At 42.3% G+C, this 24,777-nt stretch overlaps 1 protein-coding gene across 35 annotated transcripts in view; it reads left to right on the forward strand.

Annotated features, from left to right (window-relative positions):
* Positions 1-24,777, forward strand: part of MADD (MAP kinase activating death domain) — an 89,289-nt gene that overhangs the window by 1,109 nt on the left and 63,403 nt on the right. For all 35 annotated transcript variants that reach the window (XM_077322399.1, XM_077322426.1, XM_077322408.1 and 32 more), the window contains exons 2-7: positions 15,921-16,094; positions 16,918-17,532; positions 19,950-20,253; positions 20,516-20,647; positions 21,666-21,779; positions 22,818-22,898. In XM_077322399.1, coding sequence (XP_077178514.1) covers positions 16,033-16,094; positions 16,918-17,532; positions 19,950-20,253; positions 20,516-20,647; positions 21,666-21,779; positions 22,818-22,898 — 1,308 coding nt within the window. In that variant the 5' untranslated portion in view covers positions 15,921-16,032. The remainder of the gene's footprint in view (positions 1-15,920; positions 16,095-16,917; positions 17,533-19,949; positions 20,254-20,515; positions 20,648-21,665; positions 21,780-22,817; positions 22,899-24,777) is intronic.

Consider the following 24,777-nt stretch of genomic DNA (forward strand, 5'->3'; position numbering starts at 1 on the left):
GTTCATCTGGCACCATAGAAATGCATTGGGAAAGATGGGTAGAGTACAAGTGCAAGGCACTTCTTAGACCAGATGTATTGTGTGGAGATCACATATAGGGAAAGAAACGTGGGGAACAAAAAGTGGCATGAAGATCTTTGGAGTGTATATTTAACAATGAGACTATGAAAATTCAGAGGTATGGAGAGTACTGCATCACCTAAATGTAGTACTCTGGCTGCTGGCTGCTTTGGGGCACGAACGGCTGCTTTGGACGCTGAAGCACCCAACCCTGCTCTGCATGCCCCTAGAGCAGTGGTTCTCAACCTTCCTAATGCCACGACCCTTTAATACAGTTCCTCATGTTGTGGTGACCCCCAACCATAAAATTATGCAAGTGTTCTTTCACAGAAATTAAACTGAAACTGACCAATGGCATGAAGATCCATTGTTCATGATTGTATATAAATTATTCCCCCCCCCCAGGGTTTCTCAGTTCAGTTCTGCCTCTTGTCCCACCGTGCTGACCTCGCTCTTTTCTGTTGCTCCAGACAGACAAACGCTCTATCTTGATCTACCCCACAAGGCTGTTGTGTGGTGCCTGCAGGAGGAGCAGCAACAGTGGCGGCAACCCCCTCCCCTGGCCAAGCTGCTTGCCCTGCTGTGACCCCTGTGAAAGGGGTCCCGACTCCCAGGTTGAGAACCACTGTCCTAGAGACTAGGGATTTCATCACAGAAGGCATTTGATATACTACTAAACTGCAGGGCAGGATGAGGGCTGTTATCAGACACTTCAAAGCAAGGAATATGACAACTCAGCTCCTCACAGGGATAAAGGGTGGAGGGATCATATTAGACCAATATATTTACCACTCACTGGCCATCATTATGCCACTTGGCTAAATTAAGGTTACTAGTTATTATAAAGTCATATGTTTTTCTTATGACACCCCCCTCCCCAAGCCTACAGAGAGGGCTTGCTCATAGGCTTGCTTACTTTTTAGGTGGAGTACGTAAAGGTGTGGATCTTCTCAGTCATTTGTAGAGGCCACTCCAAAGCACAACTTCTTTGGAGTAGTTGATATTTCAGCTGGGTTCTATGAAGTGGTATGTTAATACCAGCGTGTACTCTCACCTTAGATGCTTTGTGAGGTTTTGTGGGATGAATTTTATGTTTGCATTGTACGCTATGCCTTATTTTTTTTAAATTTTGTTCTATTAATATGTATACCTATTTTTTTAAATATAAGGTACTTTGGGCCTTTTAAAAGACCAAGATTCTTCAGACGGACAATTGCCTGTCTGCCTGCGCGTACCTATGTTTGTAATCTGTAGTGTAAAGATAAAGAAGATTCTGTATTGTTCTAAAGTTTATTTGCTGTGAGGCAGAGGTTATTTTTGTTATACTTTGTAAATACGTTCTGTGTTATACATGCCTTAACAGCTATCAATTCCACAAAAATATTCTGGATAAAAATACACTTTTGAATGTTACACTGGATTGCTACTGTAGTTTCCTAAAGAATGGTGATAATTAACATCTTACCTTACCATGAAAAAAACCAATGGCTTTTCACAATGTGCAGATTTCAAATTTAATAACATTGTATTACATTGTATATAGTGTTTAAACTAAAATCTTAGTACTGCCCGTCCTGTTGATGCATTTCTATCATGGAATTCTCTCGGCCCCCCCAATTCAAAATTGGCATTTAAAAATCAATGGGGATGAAAATAATAAGTTCTAACCATAAATGGGGGAGGGGGAGATTTGGGTTATTACCAACACAGAAGTTCATGGAAAGAATGTCTATGATGAACATTGAAAAGCTATTGCAAACATTTGAAATAATTCTTTTTTTTTTTTTTTTTGGTTAAACTAAGTAAGGTTTATCACTGTGGTTTCCAAACATTTTCTAAAAGAACCAATTCAGAAACATTGTTTTTAAAAATTAACTTAAGTTTCTTCCATCTCCTGTTTTCTGTTGCCACTCCTGTAGCCATCAAGAGAACAATAATGTAAAAAAGAAAATTGTCTCCTTTGGAAACTGCCGGAAGCTCTGTGGCTTTATTGTAGAGTTTCTGGTGATTGCTAGAGAGGTTTGATGTCACTTCTGCATTTTCCCTCCAAGTAATGTTGTACAATTGTTGATGGCACTCACCCATCCTCCCTGAATTCCTGGGAGTTCTGGTTGGCAATCCTGGATCCTGTAGGCAGGATCTGTTCAAATGGGTGACTAAAAGACTGCACTAAAACAATTATAAGATTACGATTTTCCTTCTTAGTTATGTAGTCCTTTAGTGCACATCATAGCTCAAGTACTACTATACAGTATTGTGTATGCTAAAATGTTGCTGTGCACAATTTACATGTCAAGTGCATGTTCAGATAATTTATAATTTTTGCTAAACAGCCCAATCTTTATCCATTGTCCTTCCTCTATATATTTCTAAAACTGCCTAGGGGGTGGGACGTGTCCGGCTGTCCAAGTTGGAATAGGGCCAATTAGGGTGCAGCCAGCTTTGCCCTGATTGTCCCTGCCCCTCCAGCTCTCGTCTGTCATCTCTGGACTCTAGCCTCTTTGCTCTCAGATGCCTCAGTGCCTGGAGCCAGCAGCAGGTAAGGGGGGAGGCCTGGGCAAAGGGTCGTGGTGGAGGCCTTGCTAACGAGGGCCTTCTGGCCTGCTAGGCTGGGCTTGCTGACGAGGGCCTCCCGGCCTGTGTACTGACTGCTAAGGAGCTCTGTCTCGGCCCTGCTAACGAGCTGCCCAGCCCCTGCCCACTTGATCTGGCTGTGAGCTGCGGCCCAAAGTCACCTTAAGCTGCCTTGTAAGGGGCCAGGAGAGGGGACCGTTTCAGGGTCCGTTCTTAGGAACAGGCTTTGAATCTAGTTGTTACATAAAAATGCAACTGGCATATTCACCTTGTGACAAAAATGGTACCATAGGACCATTTAAAAATATTTACTGTATTCATGTGCCACCTTTATCGCTGAGACACAAAGCAAGAAATTAAAATAAACAGTGGAATGAAGAAAACAGTGTCAGGCATATCATAAACAATGCAGCAACTGAATAACAAATTCAAAACTAGTTTAGCATGAACATGCAGCAAGCCTTGAATACAACTTTTAGGGCAATTACTCTTCAACCCATGGGTCAGACTCAGCCCCCCCATCTGGGATGCAGAGCCCCCTTCTGCTGAGTCATGAGTAGTGTTCCCTTAAAGCTATGCGCATGAGCAGCCACTCATTAACATAGGAAGCCTGCTAAGCAGCATTCTGCAGCTGCCCAGGGTCTTGCGCTGTCCATTGCCGATTTTAAGATTATAGCAGTTATATTCTGCTCAGGAAAAGAAATAGAGGGAACATTGGTCATGAGCTCCTGACGCCTTCTTTGTTTCCTTTTGGAAGGATCTGCTATGTCCAGAGCATGCCTCATTCTTCTTTTTGGATGTAGAGTGATGGAGAGGATTCCTCCATAGCTCTGATCTTTGGTTTATTCCTTATTGCAGTACAACTCCTGATACTTGAATTCTCTTTCCTATTCACAGTTCTTTGGTATGTTGCTGCCCATGTACAGGCCTTGATGTGGTCCTAACTGTGGCTCTCCTACTTCCTGTCATATATTTGCAGCTGAATGAGTCTCAGGTCTAGAAGGATTGAAGATCACTGTTTTAAGGAATTTTTACTGTGTTTTTTTACATAATTTATGGGAAAAAGCAGTTAATGTATTCAGACTGATTAACATCTTTCCTAATATTTGATGCTATCAGCAAATATCATACTAATGAATGACAGATGACTTTGGTGGGAAAGTTACAGAAATCTTGGACGTACTAGAAATGGAGGGAGCTTCAGTCTGGACAGGAGGCTAGCATATGGGAAGTACTCTACATGGGGGCAGTCTTAAATTAGCTCTGAATAGAACAATGAGATCTGAGTAGCAAACTTGCGACAGTATACAAACGAGTATAATAGATGAGCAATGACTTTTATATGACATTGAAACTTTGTAACCTTAAATTGCTTATAATTTTAAAAAAAACTCTATCCTGCTTTAATCTTGCCAAGCAGGAATGATGGTCATTTACAAATTACACCATACAGATCTGCTCCATACACCAGTTTTCAAGTATACAGTACACGTTTTAAGAATATGTAAAAATGTAACTGCCCTGAGCCTCCGGGGAGGGTGGTACATAAATACATAAATAAACAAACAAAGTGTCAATGTGGGAAACGTTTACAAGTGCGGGTATATGATACATTGAAGCATAAATGGCTGCAGCTTATCTGTTGTACAGCTAGTCACCTGGGTGTGCCTCTGCATATGATCTAAAATACCCAGCACTGAAACCTGAATATGTTCAGCTTCTTCTGTGCATCAGACTTATCCTTTGAGGGATAGTGTGAAAAAATATATCCTATCAATGTAATAGTTTCTCAGTATTGCCTTGTTTTACAGTTTGAACCAAAGCTTACCACTTGATCACTTTTCAGTGCCAGAACTGAGAACCGGCACACATATTGATGAGAGTATACTTGAGCATCTGCAAATGGCTCCAGTAAAGATTTGAGGCTCAGTTTCTCTCATTTAAGAAGTAAAGCATTGATTAAATGCAGTTAGTATCTGAATACTTTAAACAAATCAATATATCAGAAGGTGAGTTATGTGTAATATCAGTTGGAGAAGACTGGATAACTAAGCTCCTTTGTGTTAGAATCACAGAGTTAGAAGGGGTCATACAGGTCATCTAGTCCAATCCCCTGCTCAATGCATTATCAGCCTAAGCATCTAGGATAAGTATCTGTCCAGCTGATGCTTGAAAACTGTCAGTGAGGGGGGCTCACCACCTCCTTAGGCAGTCAATTCCACTGCTGAACTACTCTGACTTTGAAATTTTTCCCTGATATCTAGCTGATATTGTTCTTTACATAGTTTAAACCCATTATTGTGGGTCCTATCCTCTGCTGTCAACAGGAACCTTTCCCTGCCCTCCTCAGTTAGAGCTTTCAAATATTTTAAGACAACAATCATGCCCCCCTCTCAACATCCTCTTCTCCAGGCTGAACATTCCCAGGTCATATAGGGTTTCAAAGGTCAACACCAGCTCCTTGAATTGTGCCTGAAAACAGAAAATGTAGATAGGCCAAAACTGAAATGGTATGGTCACTATGATCACTCCAGTGAAGATCCTGGCTCCACTAATTGTAGGTTCTGAACAGTTTTCAAGGGCAGCCTTGATGTAACTTGGGCATGCACCATAGTTACCGGGAAAGGCTGCAGCTGTCTCATCAGTTCCATTTGATGAAAGCCCCTGCTGGCTACGGCTGACACCTGCTTATCCAGCAGTATGCCTGATTTCAAGAACACCTAGAATCATAGAGTTGGATGATACCTCCATGGTCATCTAGTCCAACCCTCTGCACAATGCAGGAACTAACAACTACCTGCCCACCAACAGTGAATCCAATTTCATGCTCAAGTGATTCCTCCACAAAAAAATCTCCAGAATCCATGGAGCAAATTCATTTACCTGGAGGAAATTCATCTACCACCTCACAGTGGTGATTAGCAATTCCCTGGGTATGCAAGGAAGGGCCACAAGAGACAAACACTGGCACATCCCTTCCTGCCCACCCATTCACGATCTACCTAAGTGTCAGGAACTCACATCCCTAGGAGCCGATGCCCAGCTTCCCCGCGACAGTAGGCAGACTGCAACGAGAGATGACAAAGACAACATGGAGTGGCAGGGAGAGGAGGAGATTCCGGCAGATGGGAGAACAGTGGCTTGAGGCCAAGCACGTCTGCAGGAGCGGGCCGTAAGGCTGGAAACGGCCACACTACCCTCTCCAAAGATGCACGATATTTATGGGCTTGGGAGGTGGGTCCGGCCAGGGAGGGAAGAGTACTTAATGGGGGATGGCAGAGTCAATGAGGAAGCCGGGGCTCAGGAGTAGCGAGGAAGCTACTGCAAGCCCAGGGAGAGCAGGAGAGAGACCGAAGTTCCCAATCTGAGACCTGCCAAAGCACTAGAAGTAGGTTTCCCAGCCCAGCGGACCACAAGAAGGGAAAGTGGTAGAGAAAGGTGGCGGACGGGACCCGACGAACCCTGACACTAAGTTAATAAAATCAGCATTTCTTTCAGATGACTATTTAGCCTATACTTAAAAACTTCCAAAGAAGGAGAACCCACCACCTCCTGAAGAAGCCTGTTCCCCTGAGGAACTGCTCTGTCAGGAACTTCTTCTGGATGTTGAGCCAAACATTCTTTTGAGTTAATTTCAACCTATTGGTTCTGGTCTGATCCTCTGGGGCAACAGAAAACAACTCTGCTCTATATGACAGCTCTTCAAGTATTTGAAGATTCTTGTTATATCAACTTTCATTCATCTTTTCTCCAGTCTCTCTTCTGCAAACATCATGACTGTATTGTGTTCTATGTAACTGGGAATATTTGTGAGTTGGACTCTTTATACCATCACAGTCAATATTGGCTTGACTTTCATGTAAAATACAGAATAGCTATCTCATATTTTGTATCTGTCTTGACCATTAGTGACATCTTTAACATTTAGCTACCTCTAATATTTGAGCAGAGGCCTCCTAGGTGGAGAGCGTCTGGCATCTCCTTCCAGTCCACAGGATTGGCCCGTGGACTGGTAGCAGAGGCCAGCCCAGCTCCCAACAAGCCCAGTCTGGCGCAATTGCCACTAGTCTGCCCCTGACCGCCACTGGAGAGGAGGTTGGTGGGGCTGGCCAGGGGGGAGAAGGGAGCCAAGGCTTGGACAGGCTGCGACAGGTGTTTTTGGGGCAGGAGGGAGGAGTGCTGGGAGGGCTGCTGTGGGGGGGTGGAGGAATGGGGTTCCCTCCAGCCCTCTGCTCTCTCCCGAAAGCACTCACTGAGGCTTACATAGGTGGGAGTTTTTGGGGCAGGGTGGAGAGCTGGCGAGAAGGCTGCAGGGGGGGGGGGCGGGACAGGGTCCCCACCAGCCATATGCCTGCCACGGCCTTTGCAAGCCTCAGCAGATGTTTGGGGATGGGGGGAGTCCTGGAGGGAACTCCATGCCTCCCGTCATACCTAGAAACACCTGCCAAGGCTTGGGCAGGGGGGAGGGCTGGCACTAGGGCTGCCAGGGGGAGGAGGGAGGACAGGGAATGCCAGCACCCGTTGCATTTACACATGCAATGGGCTTTAAATCTAGAACATATATGATGCAGTTCTGAGGAATATGGCCTGTATGCACAAAAGCTGCTTTCCCCCCATTTTCATGGTTACATGAAGAACGTTTCCCCCTTGAAACATGGCTAAGCAAAAGTCACTTGAAGGCTTACTTGACCGAATTGTCTAAGAGATAAATACATACAATTCTCAACATAACATTTAACTTGGGAATGCATCTTAAAAATAAAGTGAGGGTGTTAGATAAATTGGTTCAGTACAATATAACATGATATTTTATACAGCAATACATAAGAATTGCCAGCACATTTAGACAATAATCTAATTTCAGTTGAAATAATGATGGTATAATTTATTATTCATATTTGATGGTGTAAGAAAACAGAAGAATGGAAAAAAGGCTGCTAACATGTTTGAAATAAATAAGAAGAAAGGCTTGGTTTATGGAAATAGGTATCTGTAGCTTTTTATAGCACGGGAGTAAATAACATCCCACTGAGCATCCATCAAAAAGACAGTATGTTTTTTTTCATCTGTGCAGTTGTCGGGCAAGGGATGGAATAGGAGGAAGCTGTGTACACCATCCTGATTGCCCTTGTGGAAGGGTTTGTTCCAGGATAAAAATGCATAGATAAATTGAATCATAAGAAGAAATGTAGCAGACTGTAATTTGCTGAATTCGGAAGGAAGGTGTTAATCATTTTAGGGCCATAATATGTTGTCAGGCCACTTCATGAGAAGGAAGGACTCCCTGGAGAAGAGCCTAATGCTGGGAGTGATTGAGGGCAAAAGAAGAAGGAGACGATAGAGAATGAGGTGGCTGGATGGAGTCACTGAAGCAGTTCGTGCAAACTTAAATGGACTTTGAGGAATGGTAGAGGACAGGAAGGCCTGGAGGATCATTGTTCATTCACGATGGGTCGGACACGACTTTGCACCTAACAACAACAATGTTCTCAGGCTTGTTCTTATTCTATAACCTGTGTTGAGTCTCTGAGAAAGATAGTCTATAAATAAATAAACTGGAGTCTAGTTCTTTGCATACTGAATGCTTGCAAAACAGGCTGGTTCTTGGCCTTGTATTAGAGGACATATCTGGAGAAAATGTACAGAAAGTCCAGGCTTCTTGTAAATGTGTCAAGGGAACACTGAACTGTGGTATGAGCATATAGGTTCAGTTCAGCTATACTTGGGGAAAGCTGTTGTTTTTATTGTACTTAAGAATGGGAGCTTGTAATTGAGTGTATGTTGGAAGTATGCTGTCATGTAGTCCTCCAAGTAAGCAATGTTTAATTACTGGTTCAGGCCAGCCATTGTGCCCAGGTGCATCTTGTTTGTATTGTGGGTGGTGCTGAGATGTGTATGTTGCAGGTGGGGTGGGGGGACTGCAGTTTCTCTATAAATAGTTCTAATGGGTTGTAATCTAGGGACAAGAGATTGAGTTGCTATGGAGACTGATCTGAATCAGATTACCTGGGGCTGCTATTATCCGGTCTTTGCATACATGAAGGCTGCATGATGAAGCATTTGTTGTGAACATATTCTTTTTTTGAAAGGATGAATTAAGAAAAAAGTATCAGAAACGGTGTACTCATCGTAACAATATTAGTCAAGTCAGTTATTAAAGCAACCAAGATAGCCCTACTTCATTGTGGGCTTGAGGGTGTTGATACTAAGGAACACAGGGACATTCATTTGTTCTGTGCAACACTGGATCACCTTCTAGTTATGAGACAATGACATAGATTCAAGAACTGACTTGGGTAGTCACTGGATGGTGTTGCTGTTGACATAAAGCAGAATTTGACCTTTCAAATGCAAGATCATTTTAAAGCTATTAGGGGCTAGGTTGTGACATCTGTGTCCTTTTTGCATTATCTTCTTAACTGATTGCTCTTTGATATTTCTATAGAATTAACTTATCTTTGATAACACCATATCCCTTTCTATGAAGAACTGGAAGATGTTGCAGTAAGAATGCCATGCATCTTTATACTTCTACCATCTTTTCATTTTAAGGGAGAATACCAGGGATTGATTCTGGGACCAAGTAGAGCCCATAGCTGCCCAAGAGAAATACCCAGGGCCATTTCGCACGGCTTCAAAATAGCACAATGGCTGCTAATTGGAAACGCTACTAATTTGCCATAACCCACGACATCGTAGACAATCTGCAACAATCCTGAAACCGACCCGCAAAAAGCGCTTCGTTGTAGCGCTTTCAGGGGAATCCAGAAAAGTGGATTCACCCTCCGGATAGCGATACACTCCTGCAACCAATCTGCAACAGTAGCGCTAAAGACCTGTGCGTTACCATTGTTGCTGGTTCTTCAAAGTCCCTCCCCCTGGCTCTCTCCTCCAAACTTCCGGCGAAGCGATCGCCATTTTTTTTTCTCCGAGCGAGCGGGGATAAACGCACCAGCGAGCCTCTTTCTGTTTAGAGGCTTCCCTGGCTTCAGTCCTTCACCTTTAGTCACTAAGCACAAACCACATAAAAGCCCGTTTGCTGAAATAAAGTCCCTTTATTTTTTACACATAAATTCAGCCGAAAATCGGGCCCGTGAGGGGGGGGGGATTTTTTTTTTATCACTCGAGGCAGCGTGCCAACGATCATACAATCAAACGACAGCTCACATTAGGCAGCTGGATGGGTCTCTCCGTAGCAACGAATCTACCTAGATTCGTTGCTATGGGTCGGTTTTTTTTTTAAAAAAAACCTTCCTTAAAGGGAAAGGGGCTGTTTGGGAGCATGCTAACGGCTGCCCATTGGCTGCTTGACGGCCAGGGGCGGGACGAGCTTGGCAATAGCGCTTCCTTTCTAGCGATTTCTGCCGAGACCGGAAGCCTGTGGGAAACGCTAAAAAACGCAACTGATTCCACTACAAAGGCAGGTATGCATAACGACGAATTCCACTATTTTAAATGGCGATTTTGCATTCCGCAAACAATTTGCAACAAAGATCCCCGTGCGAAAAGGCCCCCAATGTGGCTGCCAGTACCCGAGGCCTGCCTTGTTGCTTGACACTTTCCCTGTGGATGGTGGTGGAGAGGAGTGCCACCTCAGGCCACGAGTCCCCTGTTACTCCAGAGTGAAAGGTGTAGGGGTTTGCCCTGTCCCAGGTGAAATGCAGTGCCCTGCTCTAGGTCCACAGTTTCTGTCTGCACACCAGGCCCTCCCCATCACCTCTTGTGTTGCTGCCTTCCTCATGGGTGGCAGTGGAGGGGCTAACCACCTTGGGCTGTGTGCCCCCCCCCATCACTCAGGAGGGAAGGTTGTGGGGTTTGTGCTGGCCTGGGCAGCTGTTGGCTGTTGTGCCATTGTGGGAAAATACTGCACCCTCCTTGGGTCTGTGGAGTCTTGATGGCCTGCTGCTGTGTTCTGTTATCCTTTGCCTAAGGAGTGGGCATTGGGCATGGGCGACAGGCACCCAGGGCCACCCATGGGTCCGCTGCATACATGACAGGTCTTTGCCTGTGGCAGGCAGGTCATGGGTTGGTTGCAGCACCCCTGGCACCCTCCTTGCCCCCTCATTGTCATGCCCAGAGTCCATCCCTAGCTGCTACCCCCTAGATACACTTCTGCCAAAACATCCAATGTGCTTTTAAGTCTTTAATGATGAATATAGTTAACATTAACAAAGCAGGGAGATCATAGTCCAATAGCACCTTCTGTTTTTGTTTTGTTGTGCTGCTTCAGACCAACATGGCTACCCGCTTGAACCAAGCAGGGAGAGCTGCTGTTATTATACCTAAGGTTTCCAGCTAGCCAGGCCAAAAATGTTCCATCTCTTTAATGTGTGAAGCTTTTCATGGTAAGGAAGTAAACAGTCTCACCTGGTATTTGCTACAGATCAAATTGCTTTAAAGGGACCTCCAGAGAAGCAAGTTTAAAAATTGGCCACCATTGCTGTGGTATAGTTACTTCAACATACACTGGCTGTCCGACATGGGCCACTGAACTGAGAAAAAGTGAAACTGAGCTAAGTGAAACTGATATAATAAATATGCTCCCTGGGTGAAATTACTCCTCACAGAAATAAATAATGGAAGTCAGATGCTGTGCTTCTGAGCTGTAACTTCTCTGAAGGTTCAGTCTTGAAATATGTGTGGGATGGGATGCGATCAAGTACATGCTGCTGTAGACCCTGTCTGTGACCTGGTAGTAAATTCAGCATTTATGGAGGAGAACAGACCTTCTCAATCAAGGCTTGTAATAAAATAGATTTACTTGGATTTTTGTGTAGAGTTTTATAATGCTTAGCTAGCTTTCTACCTGATACAGCATGTTTGTTAACTGCCCTAGATCCTAGGCTGTGTACTGTTTATAGCACAGAGCTTGGAGTGGAAAAAACAAGCTAAAATAACCCTACTGTATGAACCTTCAGAGCCTCCTATGATAGATTCAGGTGGCCTAAAGCAATAGAACAAAGTTTGAATCCAGTGGCACCTTTAAGACCAACAAAGTTTAGTTCGCAGTACAAGCTTTAAACTTTGTCTTAAATGCCCAAATGGATTCAAACTTTATCCTCTTATGATGTTGGAAACCCAAGTTTGTTTAGAATTATAAGCCCTCCTCTCAGTTACAAGATGTTAGTTTTGCAAGAGTAAAGAGTAGGTTGGCTGCAATGATCTAGGCCAGGGGTAGTCAAACTGCGGCCCTCCAGATGTCCATGGACTACAATTCCCAGAAGCCCCCTGCCAGCAAATGGGAATTGTAGTCCATGGACATCTGGAGGGCCGCAGTTTGACTACCCCTGATCTAGGCTTTGTGGTAAGCAGGATCACATAGGTTACTGAGGCAGATGTTGTATGCAAATAACAAAGCAAGTTTATTTATTTACAGGTTTCTTTTAAAGAATGTATCAGCATCATAGGTCTCCCAATAGAAGGCTTAACATATTTTGAAAAACAAAAAAGAGGACGTATTTCCCAACTGACTACTTCAAACAAGTGATCACTATAACAAATCTCACTTTAAATACCCCTACTATTTAAGCTGTGATAATTTATTTTTATTTTATTTATTTATTTTGCGATTTATTTCCTGCCACTCCCCGAAGGCTAATGGCCACAAACTCGGAATATTCCTAACTTTCCAATCCTAGAAGACAGTTTCATCGTTTTTAAAAAAAAAGAGTCCAAAACAGGATGGTCACTGCAATGGACTGCACTTTTACTGTTGTATAAACAGATGAAGGACTGTGAAGAGTTAATTCTTCACAAAGCCAGAGAGCCTTGAGTGACAGGCTGCTCTAAGCAATCTGATTGGTTAGCATCAATTGAGCAGAGAAAGACCCAACTGGATGCTGAGGAGGATTCAGTATGATTTTGGTCCTAGCTGAGAATTGAGTACTGACAGTTTTGGAATTTAACCCTGACTGAGAGCAGCTTAACATAGACAGGAGAACTGGAAGGAAGTTGGCAAGGAAGTTTGGGAAGTAGGTAAAGACACTTAATCGGGCCAAAGAAAGGGGATAGATTTTCTACTGAAAGGATTCTCTACTCAATCATACAGGGAGTCAGCTCTGAAGAGTGGAGAGATCCTTAAACTGGTGTGGTTAGAAATTTCCTTTACTTAAAAGTCAGTTTTAAAAGCTGAAGAGTACTGGTGTTTCAAGAGAAGGAGTTTAGGTACTGGAAAGAGTATACTAGCCTTCTGGAAACCAAAAAAGTTAGTGAATACTCAAAGAAAATGTACTGAAGTATTTGGGGGAAACCCTGGAACAAAGCTTCACAACATAATGATTTAAAGCGCTGTATAAAGTTTAAGAAACTCTAATTTGCCTGAAACACAAGAACTGAAGTCTATGTATATATTGGTTTTACATCATAAATCTCAATCCCTGATTTCACCTGACCTTTCCCCTCCATATTAAATAAAATATTATGTTATGTTTTAGTACCATTTAAGTTATTTAAGGTGGCTCCTGATCCTTCCCTCAGGTTCCTGGGCTGAGCTAAGAGCCAAAATATTGTACTGTGATAGGGTAGGACAGCTGGAGTTCTTCAGCAAAGAAGAAAACATATCAGAAGTCTCAATTAGTAAGGGAGGGAAAATCTTGCCTTTGAGGGAGGGAAGTGGGATGGGGCCATCATAGACACCAAAAAAGAGAACATGTATTCTAAAAAGAGGATATCTGGTAACCCTATTCAGATGTGAAACCTGGCTTAGGTACATACATTTAAGCTAGTTATGGCTTCTTTTTTACGCTTACAGGTACAAACTGGGGGCCATTCCGCAAAACTTAAATGTAGCTGAAGTCTTACCTTTTGTAAATGCTATTAATTTACCGTTCCACATGACGTTGTAAACAAACCGCCAAACTCTCGCCAAACTCCAGCAACAATCGGAGTTTTATAGCACTTAGGGGGAAATCCAGAAAAGTGGATTCCCCCCGAAAAAACAGCTACACTTCTGAGCACAAGCTGCAACACATCAGCGAAAGACATATGTGTTCTCAAAATAGCGGTAGAAAGAATGTCCCTCCTTTAGCTCTCATGCCTGAGCTTCCAGAGACGCGATCGCCATTTTTTCCCCTTAAACCGGCGAAAGCAATGAATAAGTGAGGCTTCCTCGGCTGAAGTCCCTCCACAGAAGTGCTTAACAGTAAAACAATTGTCTTTAAAGTTTCTGAGCACAATACAGCCCCCTGTTCAACACTGTCTGTAATTTCTGCCAAAAATTGCACCCATTGGGGGGGGGAATTATTTTTTTACTTGGAGAGCGTGTAAACGATTAAGCGCCAGCTCCTACGCCATCGCATAAGGTCTTTCTGAGACATTGAATGAACAAATATTCATTGCTACTGGTGTTTTTGGGTTTTTTAAAAAAACAGTTTTTATAGGGAAAGGGGCTTTTTGGGAGCACGAACACAACAGTTCATTGGCTGTTCTGTTCGATTGACGGCCAGGGGTGGGAAGAAGCATGGAAAAATATCGCCTCCTTTGTTGCCATTCCGGCGAGACTGGAAACCTGTGGGGAATGAATAGACTGCTACTGGGACTTCAAAATTCTGCTAGAATTCAAGGTGTGCGGAATGATGAAATTCCACTATTAAATATACTGTTTTTGCATACTGCAAACACTTAGTAACATTAGTCCTTGTGCAGAATGGCCATGGCTTTCACTGACTAGCTTGTAGGTTGGATCCTTTCACACACACAGGGTTCCATTTATACCAGCCTGTCCTTTCCCAAGAGTCAGACTACATGTTATGAGGTCTGCCCATCACTAGAAACAAGCCTAAGAACACACATGACACTGCCTTATACTGAATCAGACCATCGGTCCATCAAAATTGTCTACTCTGAATGTTACCATGGTGTGGACCCAGATGGCCAGATTAGCTTCACTGATTCCAGGGCCATGTTCAGTTTAGGAAGCCATGTGTGTTGTCAGGTCATTGGACCCAGCCCTAGTGTTGCCTAGTGATAATCTTAACACAGCCCGCGGCGCCACGGGCGCTGCGGACTAAATAAAGCCGTAAGGGCTTAGGGGGAGGAGTTAGGGCGGGCTCTGTCCGGGATGAGGAAGGGTGCCGATTGGCCCCTTCCTCTGGACAGACCATCGGCGGGGCCGCCTGCCGATTGGCCTCGCTGATTCCCGCCCTGGCGAAAAGGGAGCAACCGGCTCGCAGTTTCTCCCTTGCTGGCGGCCTGACGCGTCGGAGCCGCTTCGTGCCTCCCGACGTGTCAGGCCGCTGGCAAGGGCGGGTATTGGCGAGGCCAATGGCTGCGCGCGACTGCCGGGGGCTCCCTTGCCAGTGGCCTGATGCGGCCTGATGGTCAGGCCGCCGGCAAGGGAGCAACTGCGATCCGCGCTACGCGCGGATCGCAGTTGCTTCCTTTTCGCCAGGGCGGGAATCACCATTCCCAGGGCAGGAATCACCATCTTTGTTGCCTTCCTCTGGACACGCTTGTTTGTCTTTGTCAACTTTGTTACTGTTGAGAAGCCCCTGAAACATTCTTCAGGCAAGTGGTGTCATCAGGCAAAATATTGTTGGGTAGCATAGCTGTGTACATGTCCACATAGGGCTTCTCCCCTTCACACCCCCTCCAGGCCCATCATTGACCATTTTGGAAGGGCTGAGTGGTTCAACATGATCATATATGAATCAACACATCCATTCAGAAAACCCTCCCAGGGCCGTCAGTAAAACCCAGGGCTTATCAAAACCCTGTTTGCAAAAGCCTGATGCAGGGTATGCTTAATCAATGCTTATCAAAGAATTGTCCTTTTGGTTTAGTCAAATATCCATCTAGTCTTCTACTCTTTTTCTAGCATTTCTTGTTTCCAACAACCGGTTTTCACTAGTATGATACTTCTAAATACAGATTGTATTAGCATCATGGCTAGTGGATGTTAATACAGTTTAACTGCCTTCAGCTACTTGTCTAATCCTTTCTCAAAGTCATTTAAACTAGTGCACCGTGACCTCATCCAGCAGTGGTTAATTCCAGTTCTGAAGTCTAATGCCTGAGTAGGACTTGTGTGCTGGTTGTAGGAACCCAAATGAGCTTGTTACTGAGGTGCCAGCATTTTTTTCAGATCACTGCTCGGTTGAGCAGTAGAGTGTCCTAATGGTGATTATACCTTGTGGAAATCAACTTTTACCTTGATTTATTCCATTCCAGTGCACTTACCTGTTATAATCTTACTTGTTTAGGCATGAAGAGTATGAATGTTTTGTGTGATCAGGCTGTTTTATGACACATAACTATGTAACTCTGACACAAATATCTCTTGGTTGTAGACTGAGGTCACAATATCCATGAGCATTCATTAGCTCTGAAGCAGTCAATGGGAGCTAGTTGAGCCAATGAAAAAGGAATTCACTGAGATGACCTAGAAAAGGAGGGAAGACAATGGTGCAGAAAAAGAAGAGCTGTCCACGGTTACTGGATTATCTTGTGATTATTGGAGCCAGGTAATTTAACAATCCAGATGTGATTTGCTTGCAATAAATCTGCTTAAGGATGTGTTTAGATGGTAATGGCCAGTTAGAAGGTTTAGGAAAAGAAATGGTCACTAAATGCAATCAAAAGAGAGAATAAACTGTATCTAGGCATCAGTTGGAGACATCTGGAACATGAAAGCTTGACCAACCACGAACCCATTGGGTGGTCTGCATATGATGCTCTCTTGGGTCTCAGTTCATTGTCTCCCTCTCTCTCCTGGCACAGTATATAATATGAAGATACTAATTTTAGCCTCTTTTCCAGATTAGAGTAGAGGCATCCGATAGGGAATTACATCCTTAAGTGCCTTGCAAATGCTAGCCCTCTTATGTGAAGGAAATAGTCTTCTAGAGCCAGCTTGGTGTAGTGGTTAGGAGTGTGGACTTCAATCTGGCAAGCTGGGTTCGATTCTGCACTCCCCCACATGCAGTCAGCTGGGTGACCTTGGGCTCGCCACAGCACTGATAAAGCTGTTCTGACCAAGCAGTGATGTCAGGGCTCTCTCAGCCTCACCCACCTCACAGGGTGTCTGTTGTGGGGAGAGGAAAGGGAAGACGACTGTAAGCTGCTTTGAGACACCTTTGGGTAGAGAAAAGTGGTATATAAGAACCAACTCTTCTTCTTGTACTATCTTTGTATCCTGATGCCAACTTTCTTCCTTTTATTTGCTTCTGCCATACATAATAGCAGTTATCACCTTACTTAACACATTTCATTTGGGATCAGGATTACCGAACACATTTCATTTGGGATCTATGTACTAAAGCTGTTTTCTATTTGTTTTCCTTGTAGACAACCAAGCAGTGATAGTGTGGCACAGACACCTGAACTGTTACGTCGTTACCCTCTAGAAGATCACACTGACTTTCCTCTTCCTCCTGATGTAGTGTTCTTTTGCCAGCCAGAGGGATGCTTGAGTGTGCGGCAGAAGCGCATGAGCCTGCGAGATGATACCTCATTTGTTTTCACACTTACAGACAAAGATACAGGTGTAATTCGCTATGGAATATGTGTCAACTTCTACCGCTCCTTCCAGAAGCGTGTACCCAAGGAGAAAGGGGAAAGTAGTGGAGGACATCGTATTCGAGATGGGCAGAAAGCCCCCAAGTCTGGAGATACTTCCATTGCTCAAGAAGAGATGGCTAATGAGAGTTCAGAGAGTGGTGGTTCTCTGCAGCCGCCAAGCACAGAGTCCACCCCAGATGTGAATCGGTCACCTCGGAGTAAACATCCAACAAAAGGCACTCATCGTTCTCGTAACAGCACTCTGACCTCGCTTTGCATACTTAGTCACTATCCTTTTTTCTCTACCTTCCGTGAATGTCTGTATACCTTGAAGCGGCTGGTAGACTGTTGCAGTGAGAGACTCTTGGGAAAGAAGCTGGGCATCCCTCGAGGAGTGCAGAGGTACTTGAAGGGACGAAGAGCTTTCCTCAAATTCCTCAAATTTAAAAGTATCATTGCACCTTTTGGGGTGTTAGATTTTCCTTTTAAAGGAAATTGTTTTCCTGTAATGAAGGTTAAGCACAGAATCCCTGATTTCACTGCTTGTTTTTTATAAGACAGAATGGGAGTATGAGAAGTGGTGAAATAGCTATTTATTTATTTATTTATTTATTTATTTATTTATTTATTTATTTATTTATTTATTTATTTATTTATTTATTTATTTATTTATTTATTTATTTATTTATTTATTTATTTATTTATTTATTTATTTTTCTATACCGCCCTCCCCGGAGGCTCAGGGCGGTTTACATTATAACAGAGAACCATACATAAAACAGTCTGTAGAACATGTAGAAACAGTCTGTAGAACATAGTTTGGCAAGGTGTCATTTCAGGTTTAAAAACCCCTGAACCATGCTGTCCTCATATTCAATAATACAACTGTCCATGCTTTCAGTAATGTTCCAAAATGTGCACCAGTGCAAGACACCCTGTGAGGTGGGTGAGACTGAGAGAGCCTTAATATTACTGTTCAGTCAGAACAGCTTTATCAGTGCTGTGGGAGCCCAAAGTCACTCAGCTGGCTGCATGTGGAGTAGGAGCGGGGAATCAAACCCCGCTCACCAGATTAGAAATCCATGCTTCTAACCACAACACCAAGCTGGCTCTGCTGAAAAGATCATCAGCATTCTTTATACTTTAAAGTGGACAAACTTTAAAGTTAGTGGTTCTTAAGCTTGCATTTCAATTTTATAATATCTGGATGTATGGAGCTTTGTACAAGTTAGTTTGTAGTTCTGAAGTTAAGAGAGCCAGCTTGGTGTAGTGGTTAGGACTTCTCATCTGGCAAGCCAGCTTTGATTCCCCACTCCTCCCCCACATGCAGACAGCTGGGTGATCTTGGGCTCGCCACAGCACTGATAAAACTATTCTGAGCGAACAGTAATATCAGGACTCTCTCAGCTTCACCTACCTTACAGGGTGTCTGTTATGGAGAGAGGAAAGGGAACGCTTTGAGACTTCTTCTGGTAGAAGAAAATTGGCATATAAGAATTCTTCTTCTTAATATTGTATTGTATTTGTTTTAGCTTGGCAGGCTCTGGTGGCTTTCCTTCACATTCTAAGCATAGACATATAATGAAGGCAGAGTTGCAGTTTGTATTGAGAAATTTGGAGATGTACGTAGGGAAAAAGCCACAGATCTCAGCTGGCCAGAGCACTCCCAGATGGGGCACCACAGGAAGCTCCAGTTTCCTTCAGTCTATTAAACATGCAGTTTCTGCTCTGTCTGTAAAGGAGGAACGAGGGGGGGGGGACTGAGAATAAACCAGACACCTTGCAAATGAACCATGGTTAGCTAATGAGCACATCTCTGTAGGTAAATGGTTTGATAGTTAAAATACTAGCCTTTAAATATCCTTCAGGATTATCCACCTGGACTTGATTTTGTTGTGCAACAGTATAGCAGTGCTTGGGTACTGGCTGATTTGTTTGGGTAATTTGGTTTCTTCTAGTGACTTAAAAGTACAAAGATATTTTCACAAGACTGCCACGGAAGGCCAGAAAGAATTGCTGGAAGCATGTGGAGGGTGAAGTCTTACTACCATGAGACCTCAGACAAAGATTGTTTTTGTTTGCTCTTTTACATCACACAAACATCATATGATAATTCACATGATTTGCTGTTAATTTTAAAATGAATTATGTTCTTTACCACTTCATACATTGCAAATTTAATGCATAAACTGTGTGTGTGTGTGTGTATGGGAGGCGGGTTTGCACTGCTGTCTCAAATGTTATACAGACACATGTACTGTGTTTTTCTCAGTGATGTTCAAATTAATATTTTAAAAAATAAGTAAGTAACTTTTAGGAGACCTATTAAAAAAAGCATTGTAGGAGAAAAGAAGAAATATGATTAAAAGTTTTCTACCTACATCTTATGAAATGTTAAAAACTAACAAGAACATGGAGCTTTTAGCATACAGTGCAATAAAACAAACAAAAAATTTGTCTTACTTTGTGCTTGTTGATCTGTATGATCAATAATACTTCTGAGTGCTGTCCAAACACTTGTTTTTTTCCTTTTCTTGCTCAAAAGTTGCTTTTTCTTTTCCTGGACAATGCATTAAGTTTGATCCAGGCATTTTAAGTATTGTGTTAAATTCTGCTGCAATAGAATGTTGTTTCTGTTACTTTAGCAGATCCTATTAAATCCCTGCTATCCTACCCTTTGCCTAATAGTAAAATCAGAGTAATCCATCAGGCATCATTATAGGTGTATGCACTCGAGTCTGATCTCTTATGCAAAGATTCCAGTAGCTTGACTGTGAAGGCTCTCAGTTTACTGAATTACTCTTGTTGCTTTTGTACAGGGATACAATGTGGCGGATTTTCACAGGCTCTCTTCTGGTGGAGGAGAAATCCAGTGCATTGCTACATGATTTGCGTGAAATTGAAGCCTGGATTTACCGACTGCTTCGTTCTCCTGTGCCTGTTGCTGGCCAGAAACGTGTAGATGTGGAAGTCTTACCACATGAATTGCAGCCTGCTTTGACCTTTGCCCTCCCTGACCCATCCCGCTTCTCCCTGGTGGATTTCCCATTGCATCTGCCCTTGGAGCTATTAGGAGTGGATGCTTGTTTGCAGGTGCTGTCCTGCATACTTTTGGAACACAAGGTGAGAAAGGAGCTGGATCAGTCAGTCTACAGGCATTTCAGCAGAAGCTTAATAAAGACAATTGTCAGAGGACTTAGAGTGTGGCTGCTGCAACTCACAAGTAATAAGGGTTCTGAAGTTTCTATGAGAAAATGTATTTCTATTTGAAACAGTATTAGTCAGTGTACTAATAGCTTTGTAATGTAGGCTATTTGAAGTCTGAACATAAGAATGTTAGTAGTCAGAGGTTCCCATTACACTAATATGGTTTTCTTGGTTGCAGGTAGTGCTACAGTCCCGAGACTACAATGCACTCTCTATGTCTGTGATGGCATTTGTGTCTATGATTTACCCACTGGAATACATGTTTCCAGTTATTCCACTTCTTCCCACATGCATGGCTTCTGCAGAGCAGGTATGCCAGTATGTCAAAAAAAGCACATTACTGATTCTGTTTAAGCCTTCTTTTTAGGAAATATTTGCATTCTTCCCTTCATTGTCTGACTATCAAAATTGTGATACATGTTTTCTATGTGTCTGATAATTGCTGAGGTGCTGGTTATACGCTAGTCATGAACAGTTGTATTCTCAGTGCCTTAAAATGGGGTACTTCTTGTTTACAATGCAACCTTTGACTAAAAACAACCAGTATCCTTTGATCACCTTTAAGGCCATCCACGGTCTGGGCCCAGTGTTCCTAAGGGATCGTCTCTCTGCCTTCACCCCTCAAAGAGCCTTATGCTCTGCTACTACCAACTGCCTAGTGATCCCTGGCACCAAGGAAGCCTGTTTGACCTTAACCAGGACCAGAGCTTTTTCCATCCTGGTCCCCACCTGGTAGAACGAGCTCCCGGAGGAGGTCAGCGCCCTAGCAGAGCTTAAACAGTTTTGCAGGGCCTGCAAAAGGGAGCTCTTCTGCCAGGCTTTTGGTTGAGATCAACCTGAATTCTGTCACTTTCCATTGGCCCCTGAGCCCCCCCCCCCATGAAAACCACCACCAACATGTCCACCTCACAGGGCTGTCAGTATGTTACTGTTAAAATGGACGTTCTCATCATGTGTACTGTTTTTCTCCAGTTCCATGTAAACCACCCAGGGGAGGGCGGTATATAAATATAATAAATAAGTACTTTTCTAATCATGAAAATACTCAGCAGCCTTAGATTTTTGCCAGTTTCTGCTGATTTCAAAACATGATAAATGATTTATAAAATATGTATTTTGTAAAGAATTTAAGTATCTTATTCTTACATGGAGTACAAAGCGGTCTCCTATCCAGATTATAGACCAAGGTTACTTTCTGTCTGTCTTTGATAATGCTTCAGCTTCAGATAGGGTAATTTCTAATGACAGTGGTCTGATTTCAGTGATTATATTTTCAGGCAAAGTGCTATAAAGATAACAATTCTATTAATATTTTCTACCCACTACAGCTACTTCTGGCCCCAACACCTTATATAATTGGAGTCCCAGCCAGCTTCTTTCTTTACAAACTAGATTTTAAAATGCCTGATGATGTATGGCTTGTTGATCTGGACACCAATAAGGTAGGTTGCACATATTTAGCAGACTGTGCTGAGATGTGAATTAAAAAACAAGTATATATATTCAGCAACAATATACATACATAAACATTTACAATCATCATGTCCCAATGAGAGTACAGACAGAGAAATAGAAAAAAATGTATATAACCTCTGCTTAACACTTTGGAAGATCTTTTGTTGCACCTTACTCTATGATTCTGGGAATTAACAAATGGACAGCATTGTTAGCAAAGAACCAAAACAGAATAAAATAACAAAAATGTTTCTTAACTTTCTAAGAAAACGTTAACAAAATAGACAAAAATTCCAAAAATGTTGTATAATTTTGCCTATACAAATTTTGCTTTATTAAAAATTTCTAACTTGTTTGATAAAATGAAATATTTTAAACAATTGGTTCTTAGCAAGAATGGCCTTTCTTTCCTTTATAGACCTGTACCCTGTGTTAAAAAAAATTGTGAAACAGCTTATAGCAGTAATGAAATAAATCCCCATTATTAAATTAGGTTACAGAAGAAGTATATAATTGTCTCAGTTGCCTGTCAATGAAAAAGGCCTTGCTCTCTCTCTCTCTCTCTCTCTCTCTCTCTCTCTCTCTCTCTCTCTCTCCCCTTCTGTGGAATGACTGGCCCCTGCTGGAGTCTGAGAGGGGTGGGGGCAGATGATAAGCACGCTAATAGAGGGAGCTTTCATCTCTTTCCCACTTTCTGATGGAGTAATGTTTTTCCAAAAATAATTAGAATTAAATGTGAATTAATTAGGTAACTTCTTAATAAATGGGTGATAAATTAGAAAACAGAGGCTGCAATCCTAAATAATATTTTCCTGGGAGTAAGGTTCTTCAAATTAAGTGGGGCTGAGTAGATCTGGTTGTTCCTAAAATCACCTTCTTCTAAATTCATTTATGGTTTATCTAATAATCTGTATGCAATGGGAAAGAAAATTAGACTGAGTAAGTTGCTTGCCGTACCCTCTCTTCTGATATTAGCTTGCTTCCATGAAATAAGGTAGTTTTATATTTTAAAAAATTAATTTTAGGTGATTGCACCAACAAATGCAGAAATATTGCCTATTTTACCAGAGCCAGAAGCTTCAGAATTGAAAAAACACTTGAAGCAGGTAAGTGAGTATTCTGGTAGGTGTTGCTTTAGAACTAATTTGTTCGTTAATGGAAGAACATTTCAATAATCTAAGAAGCATGGTTAATCTAATTTAGACCATTGACTATAATAGGTTATTCTATTCTGCCAGTGTCTCCAGCATGATGGCTTCCTCTTGCATGATTTTGAATTCTGTCATCTTCAGCAGATAACTAAATGACAGCATAGACTTGAAGAGGATATATCTGCCACTCAAAGAATTGTCTTAATCCTTCTACCTACCATAGATTCTAGCCACGCATGAATAATAATCTCCCCAAAATACCACTTTGGAACGTCTTTGATGAAGCACCAGAAACCATAGTTGAAGATGATAGGAAACCTGGACATGCAGATCTGTTTTGATGCAGACTCTGAAATCCTGGTATTTTGGAAAAGTTTAGAAACAATTTTGTTTGATGGAATGTATGCATACTACTATTTCCTTCTTTAATTGCATCTCCTCCTATTGATTTTATTTATTTAAAACATTCACATGCTTTTTAATCAGATAACATGCTTCCAAGTTTGCAAGAGAAAATTATGACAATCATAAGATTTGGTGACCGGTTATAGTATTGGTAGCATGAAGATGTAAAATGGCCTCTCCTTAGTTTTGAGATGTTTCTCTCAACTGACACAAGTTAGAAATTATTCTTGTTTTCAAAGTCATTTTATTTCCCCTAAACACAAAGTTTCTTCTATGCCAATTTTTAAATAATAAAAAAATTACTTAAATAAATTCAGAACCAGAGCTGACAGAGACCACAGAAGGCCACCCAGTTCGCAGTGAACAGAAAGCAGGAGTTTAAATAGCTCCCAGCTTGGAGCCATTTAAACTGAACAGCTGAGCGGTGGAACACTTCTCAGCTGTTTGTCTTAAATGTCTTGAAGCTGAACCCAAGAAAGTCCCTTTAAACAGCTGAGCCACCCAGAGCTGAGCAGTTTGCTCTATGTGGGTCAGCTCTTTAAAGGACTTTCTTGGGCAGGGAGCCCCAGGGGTAGCTGCCAAAGAAAGTTCCTTTAGAAAACTGAGGGGCACGGAGCAAACTGGTCTGTCGGGAGCAGTTTGCTCTGTACCACTCAACTGTTTAAAAGAGTTTTCTTGGGTAGTTGGTTCACAGAGTGCAACAATCTGAGGAGGACATTGGATCAGTCTTGTAAATAGCCACTTGCCTGGTCAGCTGTGAGAATTAACAATTCTTTCAAGGTTTGTTTACTTTTTAGAGAACTGCAAGGTTTGTTCATTTCTTTCAAGCAGCTCATGAGTATAGCTATGCGTGGGTAGGCAAGCTTAAACCAATTTTGTGGATTAATAACTTTGGAGTAATTTACAGTGCTCACCTTCTACACATTTAGAGTAAAAAGGAAATCCCCTAGTCATTTATGAGCACACTTAGTGAATACAGAACATCCATGGGCAGTCTGAATTATATTTGGAGGAACTGCATTTAATCTCTTACTGCAGTTTGGAGTCTGATATGAGATATTTATATGGTCATTTTGTGTGGTTGTGAAGTAGTGAAATTACTGTCAGTTGCTGATTTGTTAGTTTGGGTTTTGTTTTTTGCATAGTATCCAGTTATAAGTGCACACCTCAGATGGTATTAGACTATAGTTTACTATTTTATTTCTCAACCCACATAAAATAGTTCCAGATGTGATAAGCCAAGATCTTGACATGAAACATGTCAGACCACTGATAGTATTGGTTACCATAGAAAATATGTTGCCATCAGGTCAAAATTGTCACCTGAATTAACTCTTATTTCTAATATCTGTGCAAAATTCTTTATCTTTACAATCCTCAGAGTTTTTATATTTTCACTTGACTTAATTGTCATTTTTTGACCATCACG

Source organism: Paroedura picta, chromosome 2, assembly GCF_049243985.1.
Source record: "Paroedura picta isolate Pp20150507F chromosome 2, Ppicta_v3.0, whole genome shotgun sequence".
In the NCBI taxonomy this organism is placed as follows: Eukaryota; Metazoa; Chordata; class Lepidosauria; order Squamata; family Gekkonidae; genus Paroedura; species Paroedura picta.